This window comes from Pseudomyrmex gracilis, unplaced genomic scaffold, assembly GCF_002006095.1.
Source record: "Pseudomyrmex gracilis isolate BER0280 unplaced genomic scaffold, ASM200609v1 scaffold_46, whole genome shotgun sequence".
NCBI lineage: Eukaryota > Metazoa > Arthropoda > Insecta > Hymenoptera > Formicidae > Pseudomyrmex > Pseudomyrmex gracilis.
The window spans coordinates 43,943-67,623 of record NW_018020630.1 but is presented as its reverse complement, the minus strand read 5'-3'; the positions used below and the strand labels follow the sequence as shown (position 1 = coordinate 67,623).

Sequence of the window (23,681 nt, the reverse complement as noted above, 5' to 3'; positions counted from 1 at the left end):
AAGCTTACAAGAAAGTCCTATATTCCTCTCCAAATCTCTCAGAAGCTGGTTTCTTCAAGATTACTAAACACTGAACCAAATCTTTTAAGTTTTTATCCTGTTCTCCTTTTCTTCTTCTTGCGGACTTGGCTTTCTTTACATTGCATGTGTTTTGTGCATGAAAAACTGTAAAATAGAAAGAAATAAGTATGTTAAAGTTACGGTAATTATAAATACAATTGTAAATATTTATATTAAAACCGTATCTTTGATTGCACTGTAAAATTTTGCAACGTCACATAATAAAGACACTTTGCTAATGTTTATTTTATTTTTTTACGTGTGCAGAAAGACGAAGAAATCGTGAACAATGTAGAAGAAAGAAAATCTGTTAAGGTAAGAATATTAACATACATATTTTCTTTCTTTTTACATATAATTATATAAAATATACGTAAAAATATGTTAATTATTGCACATTTGTTTCAATCTACAGAAGAAGCCTGCCGAAAAGATTGAAGAGAAAAAAGAAGAAGAGAAGGTGAGGATAATTGTACAATTGCATAACATCTCTGGTTGATTATTAATTTTCTAATTATTTTACTACATAAATCTTAATTGTTGTTTTAATGTAGAAAAAAGTTATAAAGAAGAAGGAACTAGAATCCAAAGAGGTTAGTTTATATGTTAGTTTTATATGTTAATATGTTTATATTCTACTTTCTTCATTATTGCATATTATATGTTATTTTGTTTAAAAATCTGTTTCTCTGTAGTTATATCTTTGACGAAATTTTGATATGTACATATTTAATATATTTATTGTTTATACGCACAGGCATCTCAAGAAACTACGCCTAAATCTGAAAAAATTGTAGCTCGCAAAGAGAGCAGGGTAAGATAAGTCGTAGAAAGACTTTATAAGAAATATAGTTGTATATATTTATCGCACGCACACATATTTAATGTTCTAGGTAGAGGAACTCAAAGCAGAGAGTCGCCGCAGCTCGGTCATTAAGATGACCGAGGAAAAGGTAAAAGAATATACATACATATTACTTTTATTAAAACACTTATGAGTCATATTGCTGAGAGTCATAAAAACTGCATTTTTGTGATTAAATTCCTACATATTTTGAAATGTCGAAATTGTGTTTCATTTTTTTATATTACTATTACACAGATAATGGACGATGGCACATCAACACCACGACGTCTTTCCGTGCAAAAGGTCCATATACACGCATATATACACACATATCACGTACAAATAGAATCGCCAGAAACAGAACAAATTTTACAATTATTTTAGAGAATAATTAGCCGTCAAAAATTTTTTAAATATTAAGTTTGTTCCTTAAAATGTTTAATGTTGAAAATACTAAGTTTAAATTCATATTAGATGTACTCTTTTTAATCAAAAAGTCATTGTTATTATAAATCAACTAGTGTAAATTAGAAGACAAGGAACTGAACTTGAATATTTACTTGAACATTTTTATATTATATTTTATTTAGACCCAAGAGGAAGTCAGAGTAGAAAGCAGACGATCTTCCATCGTAGAAAAGAAGAAAGGTGTCGTCGAGAAGGTAAGAAAAACTGTCGCATTTAGTTATGCTACCAGTGTTTTTGTTATTAGTTAATTAAGTAGTTGTTACTATTAATTATAATTAAAAGAACTAAGTAAGTATAATGTGAGTGACTGTTTACCTTCTCATCATTGACATAAGAAGGGCTTTTAGTTTTTACTGTTTCGACCTTTAAATTATTTTTATTATTTATTTATTATAACACATGAAAAAGAGCATAATACTTTTTTATTGATTTTTTGATAGAGCAGCTTGTGATGACCTTTTCTCTAGTATAGAATTTTGGTTTTTCTTTTAGAAAATAGTTTTTTAAATTTGGTTTACCGTTTTTTTGCACAGCTTTTATAGAAAGCACAAAACTCTAGTTATTATTTAACCCGTTGGTAAGAACGTAATATATAAAAGGATTTAAAACGTGAAATATTTCACGTCAAAGAACGTAAATGTATTCCAAGGCCGAGATTCATTTCATGATTGAGAGGACAAAGTGCACTCACACACACAATTATACTATCATAATTTGTTTCTAATTTTTTTATTTTACTTTGTATGTGACAATACAATTATTTTTCTAGACTACACTTACACCAACGACCAAGCCACACATACACGAACCCGATGATGAAATTGAGGTATACAAAACAGCACATATTTATTTTTAATTACACATTATTGTTTAAAGAACAACGTTACGATACGATTGCGACAATTTTAGGACATTTGGTCATCTAAACCGACAGAACGTGATAATAAAATGATAATCAACCAAACCAAAGCAATTTCTTACACACGCGAAAGTGATAAAAAACAAAAGGTACTTGCCGCGATTATTTTATGAGTCTCACACCATATTTTTTTATATAATTGTATTATTTTAAAAAAGGAGAAAGTATTTTTCAATATTGTTAACATGAGATTACGTAAAAACCTAAAATTTTTTAGGACGCACCTCCGGCCGCAGTTAAGCCGCGCATACGCGATTCGGATGACGAGCTCGAGGTACATAAAAAGTTCCATTGTGTGTTATTACACACATACTATTACGACGGAATTTTTTTATAAGCATTACTGTACTGACGCTTAAATTTTAGGATGCTTGGAGCATTCACAATCCGGGAGAGCGTGATAACGAATCTGCGCCGCATTACAGAGTATGCGAATATACAACAATACAGTAAATTTTGAAATTTAGGAAAAACTTTAACATTTGAAAAAAAATATTATTTTAGGATACATCACCAGATAAGACACGCAAACCTTACACACCCGCGGATACAACACGATCACTTCAGAAATCTGACGAAGTCAGATCAAAACTTTCACGTGACACAACCACAAGCAAAATACAGCCACAGAAATCCGACGAAGTTGCAAAAGATAAAATACATAAAACACCCGCGGATACAACGCAACTACGTAAGAAATCCGACGAAGTCGAGTCAAAACCACGTGACACAACCACACGAAAAATACCGCCACAGAAATCCGACACAGAAATCGCAAAAGATAAGGTACACAAAACACCCGTGGATACAACACAACCACTTGAGAAATTCGACAAAGTCGAGTCAAAACCACGTGACACAACCACACGTAAAATATCGTCACAGAAATCCGACACAGAAATCGCAAAAGATAAGGTACACAAAACACCCGTGGATACAACACAACCACTTGAGAAATCCGACAAAGTCGAGTCAAAACCACGTGACACAATTACACGAAAAATACCGCCACAGAAATCCGACACAGAAATCGCAAAAGATAAGGTACACAAGACGCTCGCGGATATGACACAACCGTCACAGAAATCCGACGAAGTCAAGCCGAAAACGCTTTCGCGTGACACAAGTAAAGCAGAACGTCTGCAGAAGCCTGACGAAGTTCCGAAAGATAAAACGCACACAGATACAACACGATCGCGTCAGAAACTTGAAGAAGTCAAATCAAAAGCACTTCCACACGACACACCAACGCGTAAAGCACATCCGCAAGAATCTGAAGATTCTTCGTCTGATGAGGAAATTGAGGTAGACAACACACATTGTTGCACAATAAGCGAAAACAACGAATTGCATATTTTTAAGCTATTATTTTTTTTTGTTTTTAGAATATTTGGGAAAGCAAAGAACGCGATACCGACACTAAAAAACGTGACGAAGTATGCGAACATATTTTTTACTTAATTAGTGTACAATTATATTACGCACATAAGCGCATCAAATAGATCATATTTTTAAATATTTTTTTAGCGCATACCGAAAGACAAAACACCTTCGCATGATAGACCTACGGTTAGAGTAGAGCCACGCAAATCTGACGAAGTCAAGCCAACAGATAAAACACTTGTTAGTGATACACTCGCAGCAAAAATACACTCGAAAAAACCGGACGAGGCGTTGAAAGATAGATCGCATCCACGCGAAGCACCTACAGACAAAACACATGCGCACAAACCTACCGAAGAAACTGAGGTACATAACGCACACATCACCGCATACATATTGCGCATATATGTTTTTTTAAAATATTTTTTGATATTATACACAGGACGTTTCGTCGACCAAGCCGAAAGAACGCGATAGTGATTTCAAAAAATCCGATAAAGTATGAAAATTGTTTTATTACATAAATACGTACACACATTACACGTAACAGATTTATACTTGACCACAGTATATGTAACATATTCCAAATATATAATTTTAGGATTTGCCAAAATCTAAAGATAAACCATCTCGTCGTCAACCTGACGAAGAAATCGAGGTACACACATTACGCACTTTACCACACTTTATGTCACATTTTATGCTGTATATGATTTTTTTCAAATATTTTTTTAAAATACTTTCACGTTTTTAGGATATTTGGTCCACGCGAAAGAAACACGAAAGTAAACCGCACAAAACCGATGAGGTATCTGCGTTACGTAACACACATCTTCTTAACGCGTTTAAGCAAATACGTAAAATAGCAAATATGATAAAAACAAAAATTGTAATTATAGGATGTGTCGCTAACGAAACGACGTGTGTCTGACGATCGGTCCGATGCAGATAGCACACATTTGAATAAACCTAAATCGCACGAAATTAAGACCAGGCAAAATAATGAGGTAGATAGTTGTAAACACGAAATAATTTTGACGTTGTGATTTTTTTAAGATAGCGCAAGTGATTTTTTACGCGTACGAGATGGATTAAAAGCGTTGTTGAAATTTTAGGACAAATTGGCACCAAAGAGAGAACACAACGACAAACAGGTTCTACATCACGAGGTACACGAATACAGATACACTTACAACACTTTACACAATCCATGCTTTTTGTATTTTACGTTAATGCACTATCGCGTGCGAAACAGCTTGGTAAGATATTCTGTGGTTTTAGGACACTGCGAACTACACTGACACATCACACAAACCTCCACTCGAACGAGATGTCAAAACTTATTACACGCACTACAATTACGTCAGTTGGACAACGCTTGCAATTTTGTTACGCGACAAAATTTGTGTTTTTTGTTTTTTAATTTTGTGTGTTATTTTAGGACGTGTGGGCACCAAAGTCCGTCGAGCGCGAACAAAATTCCGTCACGGTCGATAAGGTACACATATATACGTGCACACATAACAAAACAAAAAATAAATGATACACGCGTATGTCAGAAACAAAAATTTTTTTCTTTCTTAAATTTTTTAGGACGTTATTCTACCTACCACTAAACCGCAGTCACGCGAATCTGACGATGACATTGAGGTACACGATATACAAACGCGATATAATTTCTTTTTACATATTTTTGTGCTTGTTAATGCAATATAAAATAATAATGCGCGCGTTATAGGACATTTGGGCTTCGAAAACTGACGAGGATGATGCGCCGAAACCTATCAAAATTTTGCAGGTGAATACAGAACGCACGAGATGAGTTTTTACATGGATTTATGTTTATATTTTTCTATTCAAAAATGTTTTTTGTGATATTATCGGTATTTTAGGACTCGCGGATTTCTAAGGTCGTGCCGTATAAAATTAGAGACGAAGTGGAGGTACACACATATGTTTACCAATGTTATTAGAATATCGCACATTTAATTATACGCATTATAGATATTTGTGTGATAATTTCAAAAAATTCGTTCTGCACGAACAGGAACCTACACCTACACTTAAGCCCACGTTCAAATTTAGGGACAGTACAAACACACTTAAACAATCTACGGTATACACTTTTCACATTTACAAGCCTTTCAATTAATTATTATTATTATACTTTTTCCTAAATTTTTCTATGTATAATCTTTAAAATACTTATATCTAAAATACGTTCACTTTATTTGCGCTTTATGCTATTTGCAAAAAGCCAATGTTCGAAAAGACTTCACATCTCGATCTTTTTAGGACGGCGATACTCCCGAACATGAAATAGACGAGAATAAACCTCCTACAGAGGCCAAGGTACACTCGCACATACACATACAAATTACATTCGCGTACGAAACACAAAACTTTAGACAATATATTTCTTTGTTTTTAATTTTAGAGCAAAGACACTGACTCTACACTTGACAAGGAAAAAGTTCCTAAGGTATAAAAATAGCAGATCTTCTTTTCTGATAGAAAGAAAAACCTGATAGACCTCTCAAAGTTGTCAGATTTCTTTCATTATATTTTTATACAATTTTTAGAAAAAGCTGTCCACTAGACGTAAGTCGTCGACAAAATCACCAGAAGGTTCAGAGGTACAAAACAATCTTCTCTCTTCTCTCTTTTGTCAGTGCTAATCATTGACTTCTTTCACTTTCTGATCGCGTAATCTTCATATACTCTTTACTCTCTTTTCGATACTCATCTTTCTCTTTTTCTCTTTTAATCTTCGAAGCTGTTAATCGAAGCTGTTTCTTCGCAAATATGCGTTGTTGTATTTTTTATTATGCATTTGCGATTAATCAACATTTATTATGGCTGCATTTTCTTTTATCATTTCTGTGACTACACTTTTCTTCTATTGTTGTTCTTTTGTTCTGCCGCTATTCTTTCTTTTTCTTCTCTTTTTTCCTTGTGTTTTCTTCTTCCAAACTTCTTCTCCATAATCTTATTGATTATAAATATTGTACAGGACCAAGAATCTGTACTAAAACCAAAGAAGAAGAAATCCAAACCTGTGGATGAATCTAAGGTACACAAGTATACATGTCACATTTCATATTTTGCTCTCGTGAATATACGAGGAGTATACATATAACTTACAAAAAATAAGAATAAAAATAAATCAATTCAATTGTATATTGTTTAACATGGATAATAATAGCAATGAAATAATATATAACTAAAAAAAATTAAACATATTACCTAATTTAACTGCTGCAACATAGCTATATGCTTTCAGTATGTTAACATTGCATTAACAATTTTTTACGAATTATACTGCAAAGTAGAGAATACAGATACACTGACAAAACGATTTATATATATCAGAAAATTTTATAATCTCTATATTATTAGGTAATTTATGTTTTACATTCGCTTTAGACACTTTTTTAAACAGGGAACTTTCACTCAATACGTAAACCTCTTACAATATTTAAATATTTTTCTAGAAAGAGGAATCAGCCACAAAAACGAAAACCGTTGGAAAACTGGAAACAACTAAGGTACACATAATCACACTCTTTAAAGAAAACAAATTAAAAAATGACTAATTTAATATTTTTCTAACTATTTTTATAATTATATACATTTTATATACACTTTTTTTATACGTAAAATCTTAAATAAACAAAACGTGATTTTAAAAATATTATTGCTGCATTCTAGGAGGAAGCTAAGTCTAAACCGGAAGAAAAGAAGGTGAATTTTGTCAAAATTACATGTTCGCATATTCGCATAACATTTCATTCGTTTACATTTAACGATAACATTAATATTTCGCGCATACATGGCAATAATTAAAATGCACATTGCATAAAAAATATAATATCATTTCCGCTAAAGTATTACATATCACGCGTATCACACACACCATGAAAAGCACTACTCATTATTAACGTGCTACACGCATAAATGTGTGACTTAAAATATTTCCAACTACACATTTCAACACGTTTCAAACATTTTTAGGTGGAACCGAAAGCCAAACCTAAAGCGGAAGCAATAAAGGTATACACACTAGCGTTTTCAGCAATATATGCGTATAATAATTACATAAATAACAAGAAAAAAATATTAAATACTACTAAAAAGTATTCACAATTGGAAAACGTTATTAAACACAACACGCACACTTTTAGGAACCGCCAAAGACCAAACCAGACGAACCGAAGGTATACAAAATACTTCTTTTTGTATATCACGTTTTTTTTTAGATAAAAAGATTTAGCTGGTAGAAGAGTTTAGCTGGTAGAAGTAGTTTAATTAGTACATCATATAACAATCGTTATAAAAATAAACGTTAATAAAATTTTACACGTACACTTTTAGGAGGAACTGAAACCTAAACCTAAAGCAGAGGAAGCGAAGGTACACACATTATCTAGCAAAACTATATACTTATTAATTACGCACATAATTTGAAGATGAGAGAACAATATTTGAATTATATCATATGTATAAATAAACGTGAGGCAAATTTGTAAGAAGATCACGCTTTATACACGTCACTCGTACACTTTTAGGAAACACCAAAGGTCAAACCTAAAACAGAGGAAGTAAAGGTACACTTACATACTTACATCATTTTTTTATTGCACACATGTTTCGCTCACTTGACACACATTATGTAAAACGAAAAATGACAAGACAATTACACTTTTAGCAACCACCGACACTCGAACCTAAACCTAAACCAAAGGAAGACAAGGTACACAATACATTTTCACAAAATATAGCACTTATTTATTTATTTATTTATTATTTATAGTTACACATATACATGCATACACATACACGTAAATGTAGCAATTATTTTACACTTTTAGGTCGAAGAAAAGCTTAAAGCTAAATCAGAAGAGACCAAGGTATAAAACACAAACACATTTATATAAATCATTGTCAAAAATGACATACGAGAAATCACAATACACAGCAACTGCTACAATCATATTATATATTTACATACGTAACTTGGTTTTAGGTGACACCGAAAGCCAAACCTAAAGTAGACGAAGTAAAGGTACACGAAATAGATTAGATCATTAGATTAGATTTTAATAAATTAGTTTTAATAATACTGAAATGACATTACAATATAATGATATTGTCTTGACTTTTATCTAAATCGCACACGTACAATTTTAGGAGGAACCAAAAGTTAAACCTAAAGCTGATGAAGTAAAGGTACATATTTATTTTCAATTGTGTTCACATATATATTGATAGGACAACGATTATTTAAAAAATATATACTTCGAGAAGAACTCGGTTGATTCTTTTATATTATTAAAAACAAAGATGTGAAAAACACATTGATATGTATATCGAGTTTAACATTTGTAGAAAGAGGAACTTGGGGTGAAACCCACGGATAAACCGGAAGAACCGAAGGTACACACACATACACATACATCACACACAAATACGGTCTAACACAGTCTAACATTTACGTGCATATAGATGTGAAATAAATCTGAATAATGTAGATAAATCTGAATAATGTAGACGATTACATTCGCCGAAGAATAACATTACATAATATTTATGTTTCTGTTCTGTAGAAAGAAGAAAAGGAGGAAGAAGTCACTAGAAGGAGTCTGAGGTCTGTCAAGGTAATTTATCCAATCGTCGTAAAAAGCATATCGCATATTTTAAATTAGATTTTTAATAATTAACGCTGTTCTCTATTTTCACTATTTTTCAGCAACTCGAGGAGGAGAAGAAAACCCAAGAGAAAGTCGAGCTTAAGGTAAAAATCCGATGTTTTTTTACACTTGCAATCATTCACAAAGTAATGTTCAATGTGTATCATCCTTAGTAGAAGTAGAAACACTGATAAAATTAGCTTTAGACTGTAGTATTAGAATCCCTAATTTGTCTAATGTATATAGTTAGTATTATTGCAAGAGAGAGATTTTATTTATGATATCATTAAATTAATATTAGATTACAGAGTAGTTGTTTTAACTTTGTGGAAAAAATGTTTTTGTCGCTTCACTTTGGACAAACTTTCATCGATCGATAGTTTGCATTGAAAACACACAGATGCATTGTCCCATCCACGCATCTTTTTCCTAAAAATAATGTATTAATACAGAATGCCGTCGAGACCAAACCAAAATCCCGTATACCACCGAAACAGGAAGTTAAAACCGAAGGCTTTCAGGGAATTCAGCTTAAAAAGGTTACAAAGGACGGGAAACAGCCTCAGCAGGCTGAGAGTACCAAGATGGAACTTAAGGTAGCCCCGCTGAAAAAGGATCGACGCGATCTTGCTGCATATCTCTATTTGTCGTAATCTTTCTGTGTCTCTCTTTAAAAAAGCATCTCTTCGTAATCTTTCTGTGTCTCTCGCAGCGTCTACTGCCGCACTATTAAACAGCGTCAGAGTATAATTGCGCGCATCTTTTCTCACACTTCTGCGTGTGTTCACTTTTCAGGATGTTTTCTCACTTCATGCTCATAATATGAAAAAAAACAATTAATTTCAGTGTTCAATTATTATCTGTCTCTTCTCTCTGTAAATAATAATCTTTGTATATATTTTAGCATACGTATATATACGCAAAACTCTACGCTCTACACTCTCATTCTCTGCACTTCCGATTATGTCCTAACTCTTCTGTGATTTACACTTAATCACTTCTTGTTAACAACAAGATGTGTAAAAGGAAATGTTTTAAAAGATTGATGTTTTTCTTCTTTCTGTCTTCTCTTTTTGGTTTTTTTTTTTTTTTTTTTTTTTTTTTTTTTTCGCTTTATACACAGCAAGTGAAAAACAAATATGTTCCGTCTCTCGTCTTTTTACTATTCTGATCTTTCTCACGATCTTCAGTCTGTCTCTCAGTCTTTTTAAATAATAATATATATGTTTCTAATAATTGTGTAAAATAATAATATTTGTAAATATACACAGGTGTCTCAATACTGTAAATATTTACGACACCATATTAAAACGTGTACTTGTAAAAATCAATGTCTTAAACTATTACACGTTAAACTAATAATAATCAAACGTATATCCGATACGAAGAGTCTTCTTTCTCTTCGTGTAATTTCTCGTGCAATATTACATGTCGCGTTTGTCGTTTATCGCACAGAAAACCGAAAAGGCGGACAAAGCCGACGTGAAGAAGAGAAAGGCGTCGAAGGATGCGAAAGAGGCGAGTTACGAGCTGCCGGAGATTCCGGATTACGAGAGGCCTGTACTCGAGAAACCTCAGGAATTCGACTTCGGCGACTTCCAAGGTCGCGACAAGACAAAACTCGAAAGACCTACCACGCACGTAAGAAGACGATTCAATTATTTCTCGCGCACCAATATTATACGTAGTATAGGCGTGTCGAAAGTAAAGAGAGTCAAATGCAACAATTAAACGATATAATTTTAAATGTCTGTCAAATTCTCGACCTAATTGTATGCTTTGTTTTTTGTTTTCATGGTGCCGCATGCAGAAATTCGACTCTAAGGTGAGTAATATCACGTTGTTTCTCACTAATAAGCGACGCGCGAAAGAAGAATATGATTTTTTGCCAAAACCCGCTCGAGAAATCCTGCGAGTTTCGCAATTGCCAGATCGGTCGGAGACGTTTTGATCGAGGCTCATGATATGCGGTTCAGGATAATTAATTTTTAACGGCCGATTTGCGGGCGGTTTAATTTTAGCCGAGGTGCAAAGCAGAGTCGCTCGGTTTGTCAAGCTCACGGAAGGACGCGGACAATTTTTAAAGAACCGTTTATCTAAAAATACAATACTTAAGGCTATTAAAAGAGAAACCGCGGTTGATAAGGGAATACAAACATGTTCATGCGTTATTATGTTTAGATTCTTTTAATATTTTATATTTTATTAATTTTTTTACACGCATTACATATATTTCATTATTTTACTAATCTCAAGATAATTTTTATTCAAGTAAATTAATTAATTAATTGACAAAATATATAAATAACATAGGATAATAGGATATCACTTTTGAATCAAGCGTCTCACACGATAAATTGTAATGTAATCGATAAGTAGTTAGTCCGATTTCGTTTTTAAAAACCCTGCGACAAAAATGTGTTTGCTGGCAGAAAAAGAAACGCCTTTATATATTTTCTCCGCGTTCTCGTCGAAGACGCGCCATAAATACTCTCACCTGCATAATCGCAATTAACTCATAACGAACAGGCAGGGAAACTGAAGGGAAGGGGGTAATAATCAGCCGGCCCGAATCTTGCCTTGGCAAGCGATGAATGCCTCCTGTGCGACCGCCGCGCTCGCGACAGAACTATTTTGGCGGATAAATGCTCGTATGTCATCCCCCTGAAGTCGGTCTTTCGTCTTCGTCGTCGTTGTGTCGTCGTGTGCGAGGATGGAGAAAATCTCGATCGCTATTTTCGGCCTTATTGCGACTAATCCTCCCCCCGTCTTTCGCAACTCGAAAAGCGATTCGAATCGCGAGGATCAGTCGTAATCGCCCTACGTGCACGATCGTATTGGGTGATCGTCGTGTTAACACGAGCCTCGATTATCTCGTAACACCTTCGGTAAATTGAGTGTGAAGTTTTTGTCTGCGTCTCTGAGTGTTCGTTTAACCCCGATCGCGATAATTGAGAAGAAGCTCTTTCAAGTGCATCCAAGAATTGAATTGGAAATCTGTAGAATACAAAGTTGATTAAGAGATCGAGGGAAAAGTTATTTAAAAAAAAAAAACCCGTTTCTTTAACTTTTTGTTAAATTCGCGCGGCGTTTCGATAATAAGCGATTAATCGAGATTTCGAATTGTGATCACTGTAGCCGAAGGTACCGGAAATCAAAGCGCCCGAGGCACCTAAGATCGAAGTTATCAAGGACGTGACACCGGTCGGAAGCAGAAAGGGCTCCATAGTACCACCAGGAAGCGGTACCAGCAGTCGACGCGGTTCGCTTATACCGCCCGAGGAATTGGGTCGCAGACCCAGTCTGATCATCAGTGACGAGGTATGTTACGGAATGAGTTGTGTGATCACGGAGATATATAGAATATCTTGTAGGGGACTGAGCTGAAAGAGAAAAACTGAAGAAAGCAATGGAATTTGTGAAAAAATGAGACAGCATTATGTCTAAGTGCTGTAAAATATTTTGGAGGGTTTAAATTTGTTTAAACAGCTAGAAGTTTCTTCTTGAAGTAACGTGCGTACATATAGTTTGAGTTTTTTTATATTACACGTTTAATGCAATGAAACTTGAGTTAATTAAGTTCACAATTACATAACTCTATTCAGATTCTGTTGCATTCTTACGCAGTTTTAGCGTCGCCTGATTTGCTTTATCGAAATTTACGATGTTCGAGAGAAGTTGGGAAGTTCCCCGCTAAATTTGTTCATTTATCCGAAAAGATCTTGTCAAATTGCCAGATATTGTTCCAATTAACTGAAAATCGCGAAAATCCTAAAAATAAATGATAAATGCATTGACGATGAACTCTATTTTAGTGAAATATAAAATTGTTACGTGTATACGTGATAAAATATTAAGAAAATGAATTTAAATGTAAAAGTATATTTTTTATTCTATAAAAAATTGGCACCGATAAATCAAACAAGGTGATGCTTGAAAAGTAACTTTTGCACTCTTGAATATAAATAAATAAAAACTTAGTGTACATATTTTTGGACTTTAATGTATATATATATATATATATATATATATATATATATATACATATTTGTTTACTCTTACATCTGTTTTTAAATAGATTGTAATTATTATAATAAGAGTATAAAAAATGGTATATACGTATGAAATTTTTATTTATATTTGAAATACGTTTGTATTTTTCTCAATATTATTTCTTTTTATTTTGACATTGTGTCATGAGAGTATATATATTCCAGAGTGTTAAGCTCTTTCGTCCCATTAGATAAACATTTAACGAGACGCGTAAGATGTGCGCGCGGAAAACCCACGTAGGTAGACGATGACTGGCTAATAAATGCTGGTTGGCTCTAGGATTTTTTTGTAGCTTTTTTTTGGATTTCGTAGTGTAAGTCAGTGATGAGAGATCTTAGTGGTCGTACTCGTGATGGTCATTAGAGCTAGATGTGCAACGACGCGCACCACCGACGACGAAGCTCGTCGATTGGTGCACGTCGCGTTTAGTGTCAGCAAGGCGTGAGATTTTAGATTAGAACCCTTTACCAGTGAGAGATCCAAAGTTGGCCAGCTTCTGAAGCACAATCTCCCTCCCTTCCTTATATCTCCGTAAAAAAAAAAAAAGTCGAATTATCTTCTGAACGCGCGAAAATCACCAGCGAAGGTGAAGGTTTTATTTTTCTCCTCAAAAAAAAAAAAAAAAAAAAAAAAAAAAAAAAAAAAAAAAAAAAAAAGAAAGAACAACGAAAACTGAAAAGGAAAGCAATATCCGATGGTAAATATCGAGGACGGTGCCATGTCGACATGTGGAAAGTGACAACTTGAAGAGCCGGACATGAAGAGAGAACGTCGAAGAAACACGGATAATGACCGATTATGTGGTATCATTTTGGTTGTGACGCGAGAGACGATTGAAAACGTTTTTCTGTGTGAGAAATGTGTTACATTTAATCCAAGATTTATTACATATTTGTTTTATATTCCAATAAGAGATCTTGTTAAAATAATATTTTTTTTAATTTTCTCTTTTCAAAGTTACAATCTCACAAGTCTACCAAGTATTTTTAGTTTTATTACACTCAGACATCGTAGAAATATGTTAGGAGACTGAAAATAGCGGATGGTTATTAATTAAAGTTGCCAAAATTAACGCACTTCGTACTTTGCTTTCGTGCAATTAATTTTAGTTTTAATCCGCCTGAGATTCGATTTAAAATAAAACACAGAGAGAAACGTTACACGTTCGACACGACGATAGAATAAGATCAGGACGAACAATATGAAACAATTGTGTATTAACACGATGTAAAGACATGTTGCAGCACACGCATACACAATACACACACGTGTGCGCACTCACACGCGCTCACTCACACACATCCTCAAGTTTACCTCGCAGTAGTGGTTAATAGAGATTTGGTCCATAGGAGCATAGGAAGCTTCGTCCCGGCGAGGTGGTGGACGAGCGCAAGGTGAGATAAAATCGCTGAAGGAAAGAAAAACACGTCGAAAAGCGAATGTCTCGTCTGCAACCTTACTCGACTACCATTATGCACTTATTTGATTAATTTCTCTCACTTTCACTCACACACACTTACTCGCACACACTTGCTCACGGAAAACAATCGTGCAAAGAGAATTTCGCCGCGAAGACAAGTAATTTAATTTACTTTGAATTGTTTTAATAACCGCTGATGAAATTTGAACTCTGACCTCCGCAATTCTTTTTGCTCGATCTCGCCTACTACTGTTTACTTACTACTGTGATCGTACTTTACAGCACACAATGCACGCACAATTTCGCGCACACCCGTCGTCCGGAATTTAATAACCGCTCACGTTAATAAATCGTTTGAACAATTTGATTGATTTGTTTAATTAACGAGTAAATCTCGCGTTATCATTGGGCGATTAAATTCCTGACGGAGGCGTGTGCGAGCATCTCGCACGTGGGAGAGTTCAACAATATTTTTATCTCTTTAAATAATAACTTTTATATACATTTGTTTTACGCGACAAACTGTGTACACGAATCTAACAGTTGATTCACAAAAGTGAAAGATGTTATGTTTCACATGGAACTCTCGCACCGGCCTCTCGATGTGTTTCAAAACACATGTAATCCAGAACTTGACCAGCGAACGTATATAAAAACCGAATGCATCTCTCTGCACCTGGCACGGATCTGTTGCAACCGAGTCTTATGCACAAACTTTTCTCATCGCAACTTTTGACAAACAATAATAAATAATTAATCAATGAATTAATATTATGCGAGAGACGAAGGGAGCATCGCGAAGGAAAGAAGGAAGCTCGGGCGTATTCGTTGTGCATCGCGCGTCGCGTCGCGCTTAATCATACGGCATACAAGATCTCGCGTGTTCTCTTCCTGGCTTACATTACGGCTCGTATATCATCGGGTCTTGGCAAGCATTGTGTCGCCGTAGACAGACGTCGGCGCTAATAAATGTCGCGACACGACGAACGTGTAAATCAAGCCGCCCAACAACCTCAAGCGGCCTCAACGCGCCCGTCATGAAACACTTATTATCTTCGCATCTGCCAGCTTCGAACCGTGCGTCACTATCAACCGGTTTGAATTATCGCTCCGCATTCCGATTTGTGTGAATCAAGCGGACTCTCTTGAAAAAGCCTCGAACCACGCGCGAAGAAACCACAGATTTGGTCTGAACTCGAACGAGATTCGATTATTATGCACGTTGATTATTTTGCGACGATTATCATCGATACGCCCCCGATTCTTTGAGATCGTCTCGATCTGAACACGTTGCTCGTTTTTCTCAGAAAAATTAAATTGTTCCTTACTAATAAAATATACTAATATAGTATTCGATTTGTAATTAAAAAGATTTGTTCTATCCACATCTATTACACACATGATGTGTACGCGAAAGTAAAATCATGTTCTTCAATTATACGCAACGTCGCAGAGAATCGAGATGATGTAGAGTTGATTATCAGATTATCTTTGCGAAAAAGTGCGTGCGCGCGACGGCGAAGTTTCGCCGTTTCTGATAGACTCGTGTTATCTCTCATGCGATTGCACGCATGATGGTCCTGTTGTTCTGGTGTTTGCATACCAAACTCATATTGTCAAAAACTGACATCGTGCACCGCCCAATCGCACCGTCGTGTATAGCAATGCATCGCACAATGAAACGCACAAGCCGTCGGAATGTCGGTAAGCCTCGACCAGCCCCCTCGAATTGTTAATAATTGTATTCATCTGTCGCGATTTCTCCTCTTGTCCTCCCTCAAGCCCCTCCGAGTCACTCTCACTCGATTCTCAATTATTGAGCACGCGGATTAAGTAACAAAAATCCTCTCTACTTCAATTCGATAATAGACGCGAACACAGCAAAGCAGGACAGGAACATTTTTGTTTTTTTAAATTATTCTGTGAAAAAAAAAAAAAAAAGAAACGATCTATTCTCTAAAAAAATTGTTCGGGAGAGATAAAACGATTTGTGTAACAGGTGACGAAGAAAAAGTCTTCACGATAACGAGCGATCACGTCGAGATTTTATTTTTAACCCTCATGTATTCGTCTCTGTGATTTTTTCCAGTTGGGAAAGTTACGACCCGGTGAGGTGTTGGACTCAAAGGTGAGATTTGTGTTCGCTATAACACAAAGCTTACCTGCTCAAAAAGTCACCATCACCAGCTGTCATCTGTATATTGCATTATTATTTTTTTTTTTTTTGGTTTTACATTACGGTTCCCCCGAGTTATCTTTTGGATTCTTTTCTGTGTCCACAGTCCCTGTGATTTTTAATCTCATCATTTTGAGCGACGTTTATTTTGCCCCTTGCCCTTTACCCCCTTGAAAGAGCCCAGCAACTAAATGAAAACTAAAAACAAAATACATATTTAGCGACAATTTAAACTCCCAGCGAAAGAGGCAAAAGCAACGTGTTACCGCGGGACGGCAATAATAATATTAATAATAAAAATAATAAGGACATGGGGATGATAATAATATTACAATAATATTAATAATAATGAAAATAATTCGTTTTTTTAACCACAAGTTTTTTTTTTAAATTGCTGCTACACTGCTGCTCCTGCTGCTAATGTGCACAAAAACGCCTAGCGGTTTAATATCACAACTTTAATCTCGGTTTAATAATTACATTGACAAGTAATTCACTGATCGCATATAATGATCTGATTTTTTTTCTCACATCGGAAAACAACTCCTCATATTGAATCCCCCCTTTCTTCCTAAAAAAATCTATTTTACGTGGAAACCTTACAGAATTCACATTTCTCTCTTTTCTCCCTTTCTCTCTTTCTCTCTCTCTCTCTCTCTCTCTCTCTCTTTCTCTCTCTCTGTCTCTACATCTGTTTCTATCTCATTTTTTGTTTTTTCACGCACCACACACAGACTAAGTCCGGCCGACCAGGCGCGCTGCAAGAAAAGGAGGTTAGCACAATATCTCTGTTGTGCGTGTTACGTGCATACACGTTTTTATATGTATATTATTTTTAAATATTATTTTATATACGAGATATACACGTTTATATATATGTAAAGATATATATATAGTTTTCTCAATATTTTTATCTTTTTTATTGCGTGCTTCGAATTTAAAAACTATATTTGGCACAGGTTTCTGAAGAGGTATCTAAAAAAGTTTCGGGTTTTAGAATTTTACATTTATTTAAGAATTTTTTTATAATTTTTGTAATATATATTTTTGTAATATATATATTTATAATTAATGTAATGTATTAATGTGTGTATATATATATAATATACATCTTTTGTAACATATATATTCTTATTTTTTACTAAGATAGTTACTAAATTAATCAAAATCACAAATTTTTTAGATATTTTATTCGAAACCTGTCTGTGTAAATATTTTGCAAAGAGCAATTCGCGGGATAGTAAACGCCGATGACGCGCTTTCAGACAATGTTTTTTACATACAGATATTACGCAGATTTATATGCGAAGTAGTATTGTTTTTCTAAATAAAATAAAGAGGCATATACCGAAAGCTCGTCACGGCTGCGGGAAGGTTGCTTATTAGTTCGAGCGGACACACCTGTACATTTTATGCGGCTAATAGATGCAATTTAGATGCAATTGTAATGGTGGTAATAAATTGTTATATATAAATTTGCGTACTAGAAGTTAAAGCAAAATTACTCATTGGCATATTCCTTGTCAATTTTGTTTTTTTTTAGCTGGAAAAAGTTGCTCTTATACGAAATCTACCACCATTAAAACTCAAGTAGTAAGACTCGATATCAGACCGGTCGCAGTAGTAGTTTTTTTATTTTTTTAATAAAATTACTTCTAAATCTCTGCTCAATATTTAACAACGGGAATCACTTATTTATTGTTTTAAATCGCTTACGATTTAAAAATAAATATTTTGAAAAATTATTTTACGATGTATTTTACTTTGGTTGATTATCTCCGCAAATTGTGAACTCTGCTGCGATCGATTTGATAACGATAGCAGTTTGCTCTACGTGTCAGATATATATATATATTAGGTCTACCGGAAAGTTCTGTCCGTTTTTGGAATAAAACAAAATACAAATTTTTCTTACCGTCAATAAACTTTATTAAATAATATAATTACCATTATTATATTAATGATTTCTTGCCAGCGTGAGGGCAATTTGCATATTCCATTTTTAAAAAATTAAGAAAAATTTGTATTTTGTTTTATTCCAAAAACGGACAGAATTTTCCGGTAGACCTAATATATATATATATGTGTGAAATAACTTACTCGTGTATAAAGAAATCTATGTATAGGTGTAAACTTCTCATCGTGCTCACACTATATACGTGTACATTTATGTGTCAAGTAGATCCGGTCGAGATATAATCTTTTTTGTTTTTTCTTAATCACCACAAATACGATATATTATTTTAAAACGTAGAATTATTTTATGTTACATATCATTGTTCTGTGTTTATCGTATTTGTGCGTCGTAAGATTATGTCTTTTTTTGTAAATAATCCTAATCATTGAATTTCCCGTTAGACAAGTATTCGAACGGCAATTTAGTTGACAAGAAATAGATCCGTTTACGGCGTAAGCAATCATTTTCACATATTCCAATGTGTCATCATCAACACAGTTAAAGTAATCACTCATTTGTCTTTCACATTATCCACATTTCTTTTTATCTCTTTCTCACAAATTTCTATTATATTTTGATTTTTCCTTTAAATATCCTCGTATTTAGATGTATCCAACATTAATACTAGAAATAAAGACTAGAAATTAAGAATATATCGCTAACACAACGTTTCCTGTCGAAACTTATTATACAAATTACATTGGACTGGAAGGAATAAAAAAGAGCGTAATTCTGCGTTTATTCTGTTTTATATCAATTTTAAGTTAAAGAATTGTTTTCTTTTGTTTGCCTCAAACCTTCGATTAAAAGTTTTCTTTTTCTCTGTCACAAAAGTTATCTCTTCTAGTGCAACGTAATGTCTCATCCTGAAAGTCTCTTGACCGACAATTTTCTGTAAATAATAATTAACTGTACTGTATTTCAACTTAAAATGTCATTTTACACATGATTCGCACTTTCGCTTTGCGATTCACGCATAAATAACCGTGACAAATGCGTTGGTCACGCACCGAGTGTGCATTGGTCGCACAAAATATCATAATCATCGCTCATAACATCGTAGGAATATACATATGTATATATTTCATGGAACAAACAATTTCCTCATTTGTCTTCACGGTTGAAAAAGCAGGAAGAAGTTTTCAAAAATTGATCAGCAAGGTTACTTAGAATTTTATCAAATAAGAGTTACATCAATTTTAAAAACTTTCACGTTCCTGTCTTTTCCAACTTTTTATTCATCCGAATAATACATTCCCTTTTGTGTTTCCGATTATGCACTGTGTACACTCAAGGGATTCTCATATTATATTCAATTGTTAAAAAATGTTTTTGGCACACGATATAAAAAACTGTCAACAAAATCATCAGAAGTGATAAAGTAGACAGTGTCTAATGAAGTACAGAGAATCCTTGAGATCGCAGTAGCCACAAGAAGTGGCTAAAGAAGCGAGAAGTTCCCCCGGAAGTCGGAAATACATCGATTTCCCATCTTGCTACTCGATGCATCCTGAACGAGAAAAAAACGAGTTGTAGCATTGTCACTAACACCATTGAAACTCACTTGATTTTCGTGACTAACACATGGTAATCTAACGATTGGAAGATATAACGCAGACTAATATGAGAGAAGTAACAATTAATTGTAACTAACAAGAAAACTTAACACAAAGATTAATGTGAATAAACGTAAGTAATTAATGAATACATATCAATGTAAAAAAATACGCGCAATTGCATGAGCTTCAGATTTTTCGAATCGCAGTGACGACTTCCGTTTCAGTACTTTTTTATTATTTAATTATTGTTTCTTTTGCAACAAAACGTATATGTTAAAGAATAACAAAATATATATCGACTTAATTCTAATTGAAATCGAAGACAGAAGTGAGGAAACGTTTCCTAGAAAATAAAAGAACAATTGATGTAATTATTATACTTCTTTGTAATATCTATTATTTATACAACTATAACAAATGATAGTTTATTTTAAAATACGTTGATTTAATAAATTTCCTTGATTCTGATTTCGCTGAATTATTGAAGATAAAATTATATTTTGTGTAAAATCACAAGCGGAAGTTGTCGAAAATATCGTGCTTAAAATTGTCTCGCTTTTATTCAAGAGCTTATCGATGCCTATGTTAAATAAATAAAAACGAAGTATGTGCGAAGTTGCTTATATTCTCATTGGAATGACAGCGTCGTCGTCCAAGCACGGCGGACATCAGAAGACCCAGCGTGGCGGACCTCGAGAATAAGATCAATCAGCCTAGCACACCTCTGCGAGATGTCGGACCAGCTGGACCACCCCAAATCGTCGATGTCCAGGAGTCGTACTCCGCTGTCGAAGGTAATTCATTAAGTGCATATTATTATAAAATATTTTAGAACAATTTTTAATTGTATGATTGGAAATATTAAAATTTTTCATTTAATTATCGTGATTATTATACAAATTTTAATGCCAGTTTTTTTATCAATTTAACAAATTGCGATTTGCTACTTTTTGCAGACTCGACGGCGTATCTCACCGTCGCGGTGGAGGGCACGCCCGCGCCAACGTTCAAGTTCTACAAAGGCATCACGGAGATCATCGAGGGTGGCCGATTCAAGTTCCTCACTGATACGGAAACCAACACGATCACCCTCTGCATGAGGAAGACGAAGCCCAACGACGAGGGCACCTACAAGATCGTCGTGAGCAACATCCATGGCGAGGACTCCGCTGAGATGCAGCTTTACGTTTCCGGTGAGTTTTAGTTCAACACAAAAAAATCAAAGCTTGAACAAAAAATAATTTTTTTGACGACTTATCTATGTATAATAAAATATGCATTTACATGTTCTACATTTTATTTGTATAAATTTTATAACAGACGCCAGTGGTATGGACTTCCGTGCCATGTTGAAGAAGAGGAAGTATCAGAAATGGGGGAGAGAAGAGGCCGAACAAGAGAAGGTAGATTTGAAAGAAGTCGAGAAACCCATGCCAGCGTTGAAGAAAGTAGAAAGGGTATGTACTCTTTTGGATATTTACACATACACACATACAAATTGTAATAAAAATAATATTGTACAGGATACAATTTCATGTAGTTTTTACTTGTAAAATTAGTAAATTTACTTGTTTTAGTAAATTTACTATTTGTCTTTTACAAATTTGTTTATTCGTTTTTAAGATACAAGTTTTTTATAAATATGAAATTATTTTACATAATATTACATTCCAAAAGCAAGTTGAATGCGTCTTATTTGCATTCACGACATGTGTAACGCATAAAATGAAATGAATGATCGAATGCGATTTCAGCACGTCATTAACAAGCCTGATGTCTTCATGAATATAAAGAACAGGTGACATATTGATGGTATAATATTTTTAACTCTGCAAACTCTCTTGAACTATCCGGTTCTTTGAATCTAAATTCTAATTTACAAAACAACAAAATAATAATCCGATAATTATATTTTCTGCGAATATCTACGATGTGTTTATTTTAAATTAAAAAAAACTAAAGCTTTTTACGGAAAATATACACTAATATAAAACTTTATTTTTACAAATCTAGAACAAAATCACAAATTAACACACTTTTCACAGACGATAAATAAATCAAAATGTTTATAGTTTTTAACACACAGTTTTTTAATTACATAGAGGATTTTTCAGTGACATATTTTTTTAGCAGTTTTTTCGTCGTACAGCGATTTTCTCGTTGTCAATTTTACGCCGAGACATAATTTTTTGTCACGTTTCATCTTCAAATATTCCAAATGCGTTTTCTCCTTTTTTTTTCTCTTGTTTGTCCACCTCTGTCTCCTTAGTCGCTACAAAACGAGCTGCAAGGACCGAGCTGGTTCCAAGATGGCGAGGAGATAGTGATCTTGACCGAGGGTGTGGAGATCCTTCGAATTTCCTTAATCAGGAAGGGTGAAACTAACTGGACCTGGCTCAAGGTTTTTTTTCGAGCAACTTTGTACAGTCAACCCCGCAATGACGATGACAGTATGACGATGACGATTCGCTAGAGCCGCGTCCAATTATATTTTTGTAATTTTTTATAGTTCTGAAATTAAGTACTAATTATGAGAAAAAAAATACTAATTATAAAAAAATTAGATTGTCATAGACGTTTATAAATCTCCTTATTTCCGAGATACTTAAAACTTTACTATGCTACATGAGTTTTCTATTTTCCTCCGCCTCCATTTTTATCTCACACAAGTGACGTAACTATCTCTTCTTATCCTTAACGTTATGCATTTTACGTAAATGTATGATTTAGAGTTAATGCTGCACGTACATCTATCCCTCCATTCGCTCAATCGAAATATCATCTTTTCTGTGACTTGTTAAAAAAATTATCAAAATTATTTTCAAATTAGTCAATTTCTTTCGAGAATTGACAAATTTTATTTGTTATTTTTGTTAGTACTTAGCTGTATTTTATGATATCCATTTGTGGGGGCTAGCTGTATATATTGTTTCACATTTATCAAACACATTTGTCTATTAACAAGCAAGCGCGATTAACGTGATTAGACAGCCTATCGCTGGCAGAAAGACAGATATGAACTGCCATGCATGTAATTACTTCTCACATTGGCGGAAAAGCATTATCTCTAAAACACATAAAAGTATTCATAAAAAAAAAAAATAAGAACTCTGATACGATCGATCAAAAATGTCGCAGAAGAGTTTAGA

General features: G+C 34.1%; 1 protein-coding gene across 20 annotated transcripts in view; it reads left to right on the top strand.

The window, feature by feature from the left end:
* Positions 1-23,681, top strand: part of LOC109853311 (twitchin) — a 79,580-nt gene that overhangs the window by 21,113 nt on the left and 34,786 nt on the right. For 3 of the 20 annotated variants that reach the window (XM_020425264.1, XM_020425260.1, XM_020425261.1), the window contains exons 19-56: positions 328-375; positions 476-520; positions 615-653; positions 818-874; positions 954-1,013; positions 1,163-1,210; positions 1,498-1,569; positions 2,145-2,201; positions 2,285-2,383; positions 2,512-2,568; positions 2,661-2,720; positions 5,973-6,029; positions 6,115-6,159; positions 6,260-6,313; positions 6,691-6,750; positions 7,172-7,225; positions 7,389-7,421; positions 7,692-7,730; positions 7,862-7,894; positions 8,052-8,090; positions 8,246-8,284; positions 8,386-8,430; positions 8,549-8,587; positions 8,704-8,742; positions 8,868-8,906; positions 9,066-9,113; positions 9,284-9,334; positions 9,427-9,471; positions 9,820-9,963; positions 10,823-11,008; positions 11,178-11,192; positions 12,506-12,688; positions 14,770-14,814; positions 16,930-16,968; positions 17,751-17,789; positions 21,176-21,326; positions 21,489-21,725; positions 21,853-21,989. In XM_020425264.1, the coding sequence (XP_020280853.1) occupies positions 328-375; positions 476-520; positions 615-653; positions 818-874; positions 954-1,013; positions 1,163-1,210; positions 1,498-1,569; positions 2,145-2,201; positions 2,285-2,383; positions 2,512-2,568; positions 2,661-2,720; positions 5,973-6,029; positions 6,115-6,159; positions 6,260-6,313; positions 6,691-6,750; positions 7,172-7,225; positions 7,389-7,421; positions 7,692-7,730; positions 7,862-7,894; positions 8,052-8,090; positions 8,246-8,284; positions 8,386-8,430; positions 8,549-8,587; positions 8,704-8,742; positions 8,868-8,906; positions 9,066-9,113; positions 9,284-9,334; positions 9,427-9,471; positions 9,820-9,963; positions 10,823-11,008; positions 11,178-11,192; positions 12,506-12,688; positions 14,770-14,814; positions 16,930-16,968; positions 17,751-17,789; positions 21,176-21,326; positions 21,489-21,725; positions 21,853-21,989 (2,577 nt within the window). Of the gene's footprint in view, positions 1-327; positions 376-475; positions 521-614; positions 654-817; positions 875-953; positions 1,014-1,162; positions 1,211-1,497; positions 1,570-2,144; positions 2,202-2,284; positions 2,384-2,511; positions 2,569-2,660; positions 2,721-5,972; positions 6,030-6,114; positions 6,160-6,259; positions 6,314-6,690; positions 6,751-7,171; positions 7,226-7,388; positions 7,422-7,691; positions 7,731-7,861; positions 7,895-8,051; positions 8,091-8,245; positions 8,285-8,385; positions 8,431-8,548; positions 8,588-8,703; positions 8,743-8,867; positions 8,907-9,065; positions 9,114-9,283; positions 9,335-9,426; positions 9,472-9,819; positions 9,964-10,822; positions 11,009-11,177; positions 11,193-12,505; positions 12,689-14,769; positions 14,815-16,929; positions 16,969-17,750; positions 17,790-21,175; positions 21,327-21,488; positions 21,726-21,852; positions 21,990-23,681 lie in introns of those variants that run through there. The other 17 variants (XM_020425265.1, XM_020425273.1, XM_020425263.1 and 14 more) reach the window with 17 other exon arrangements.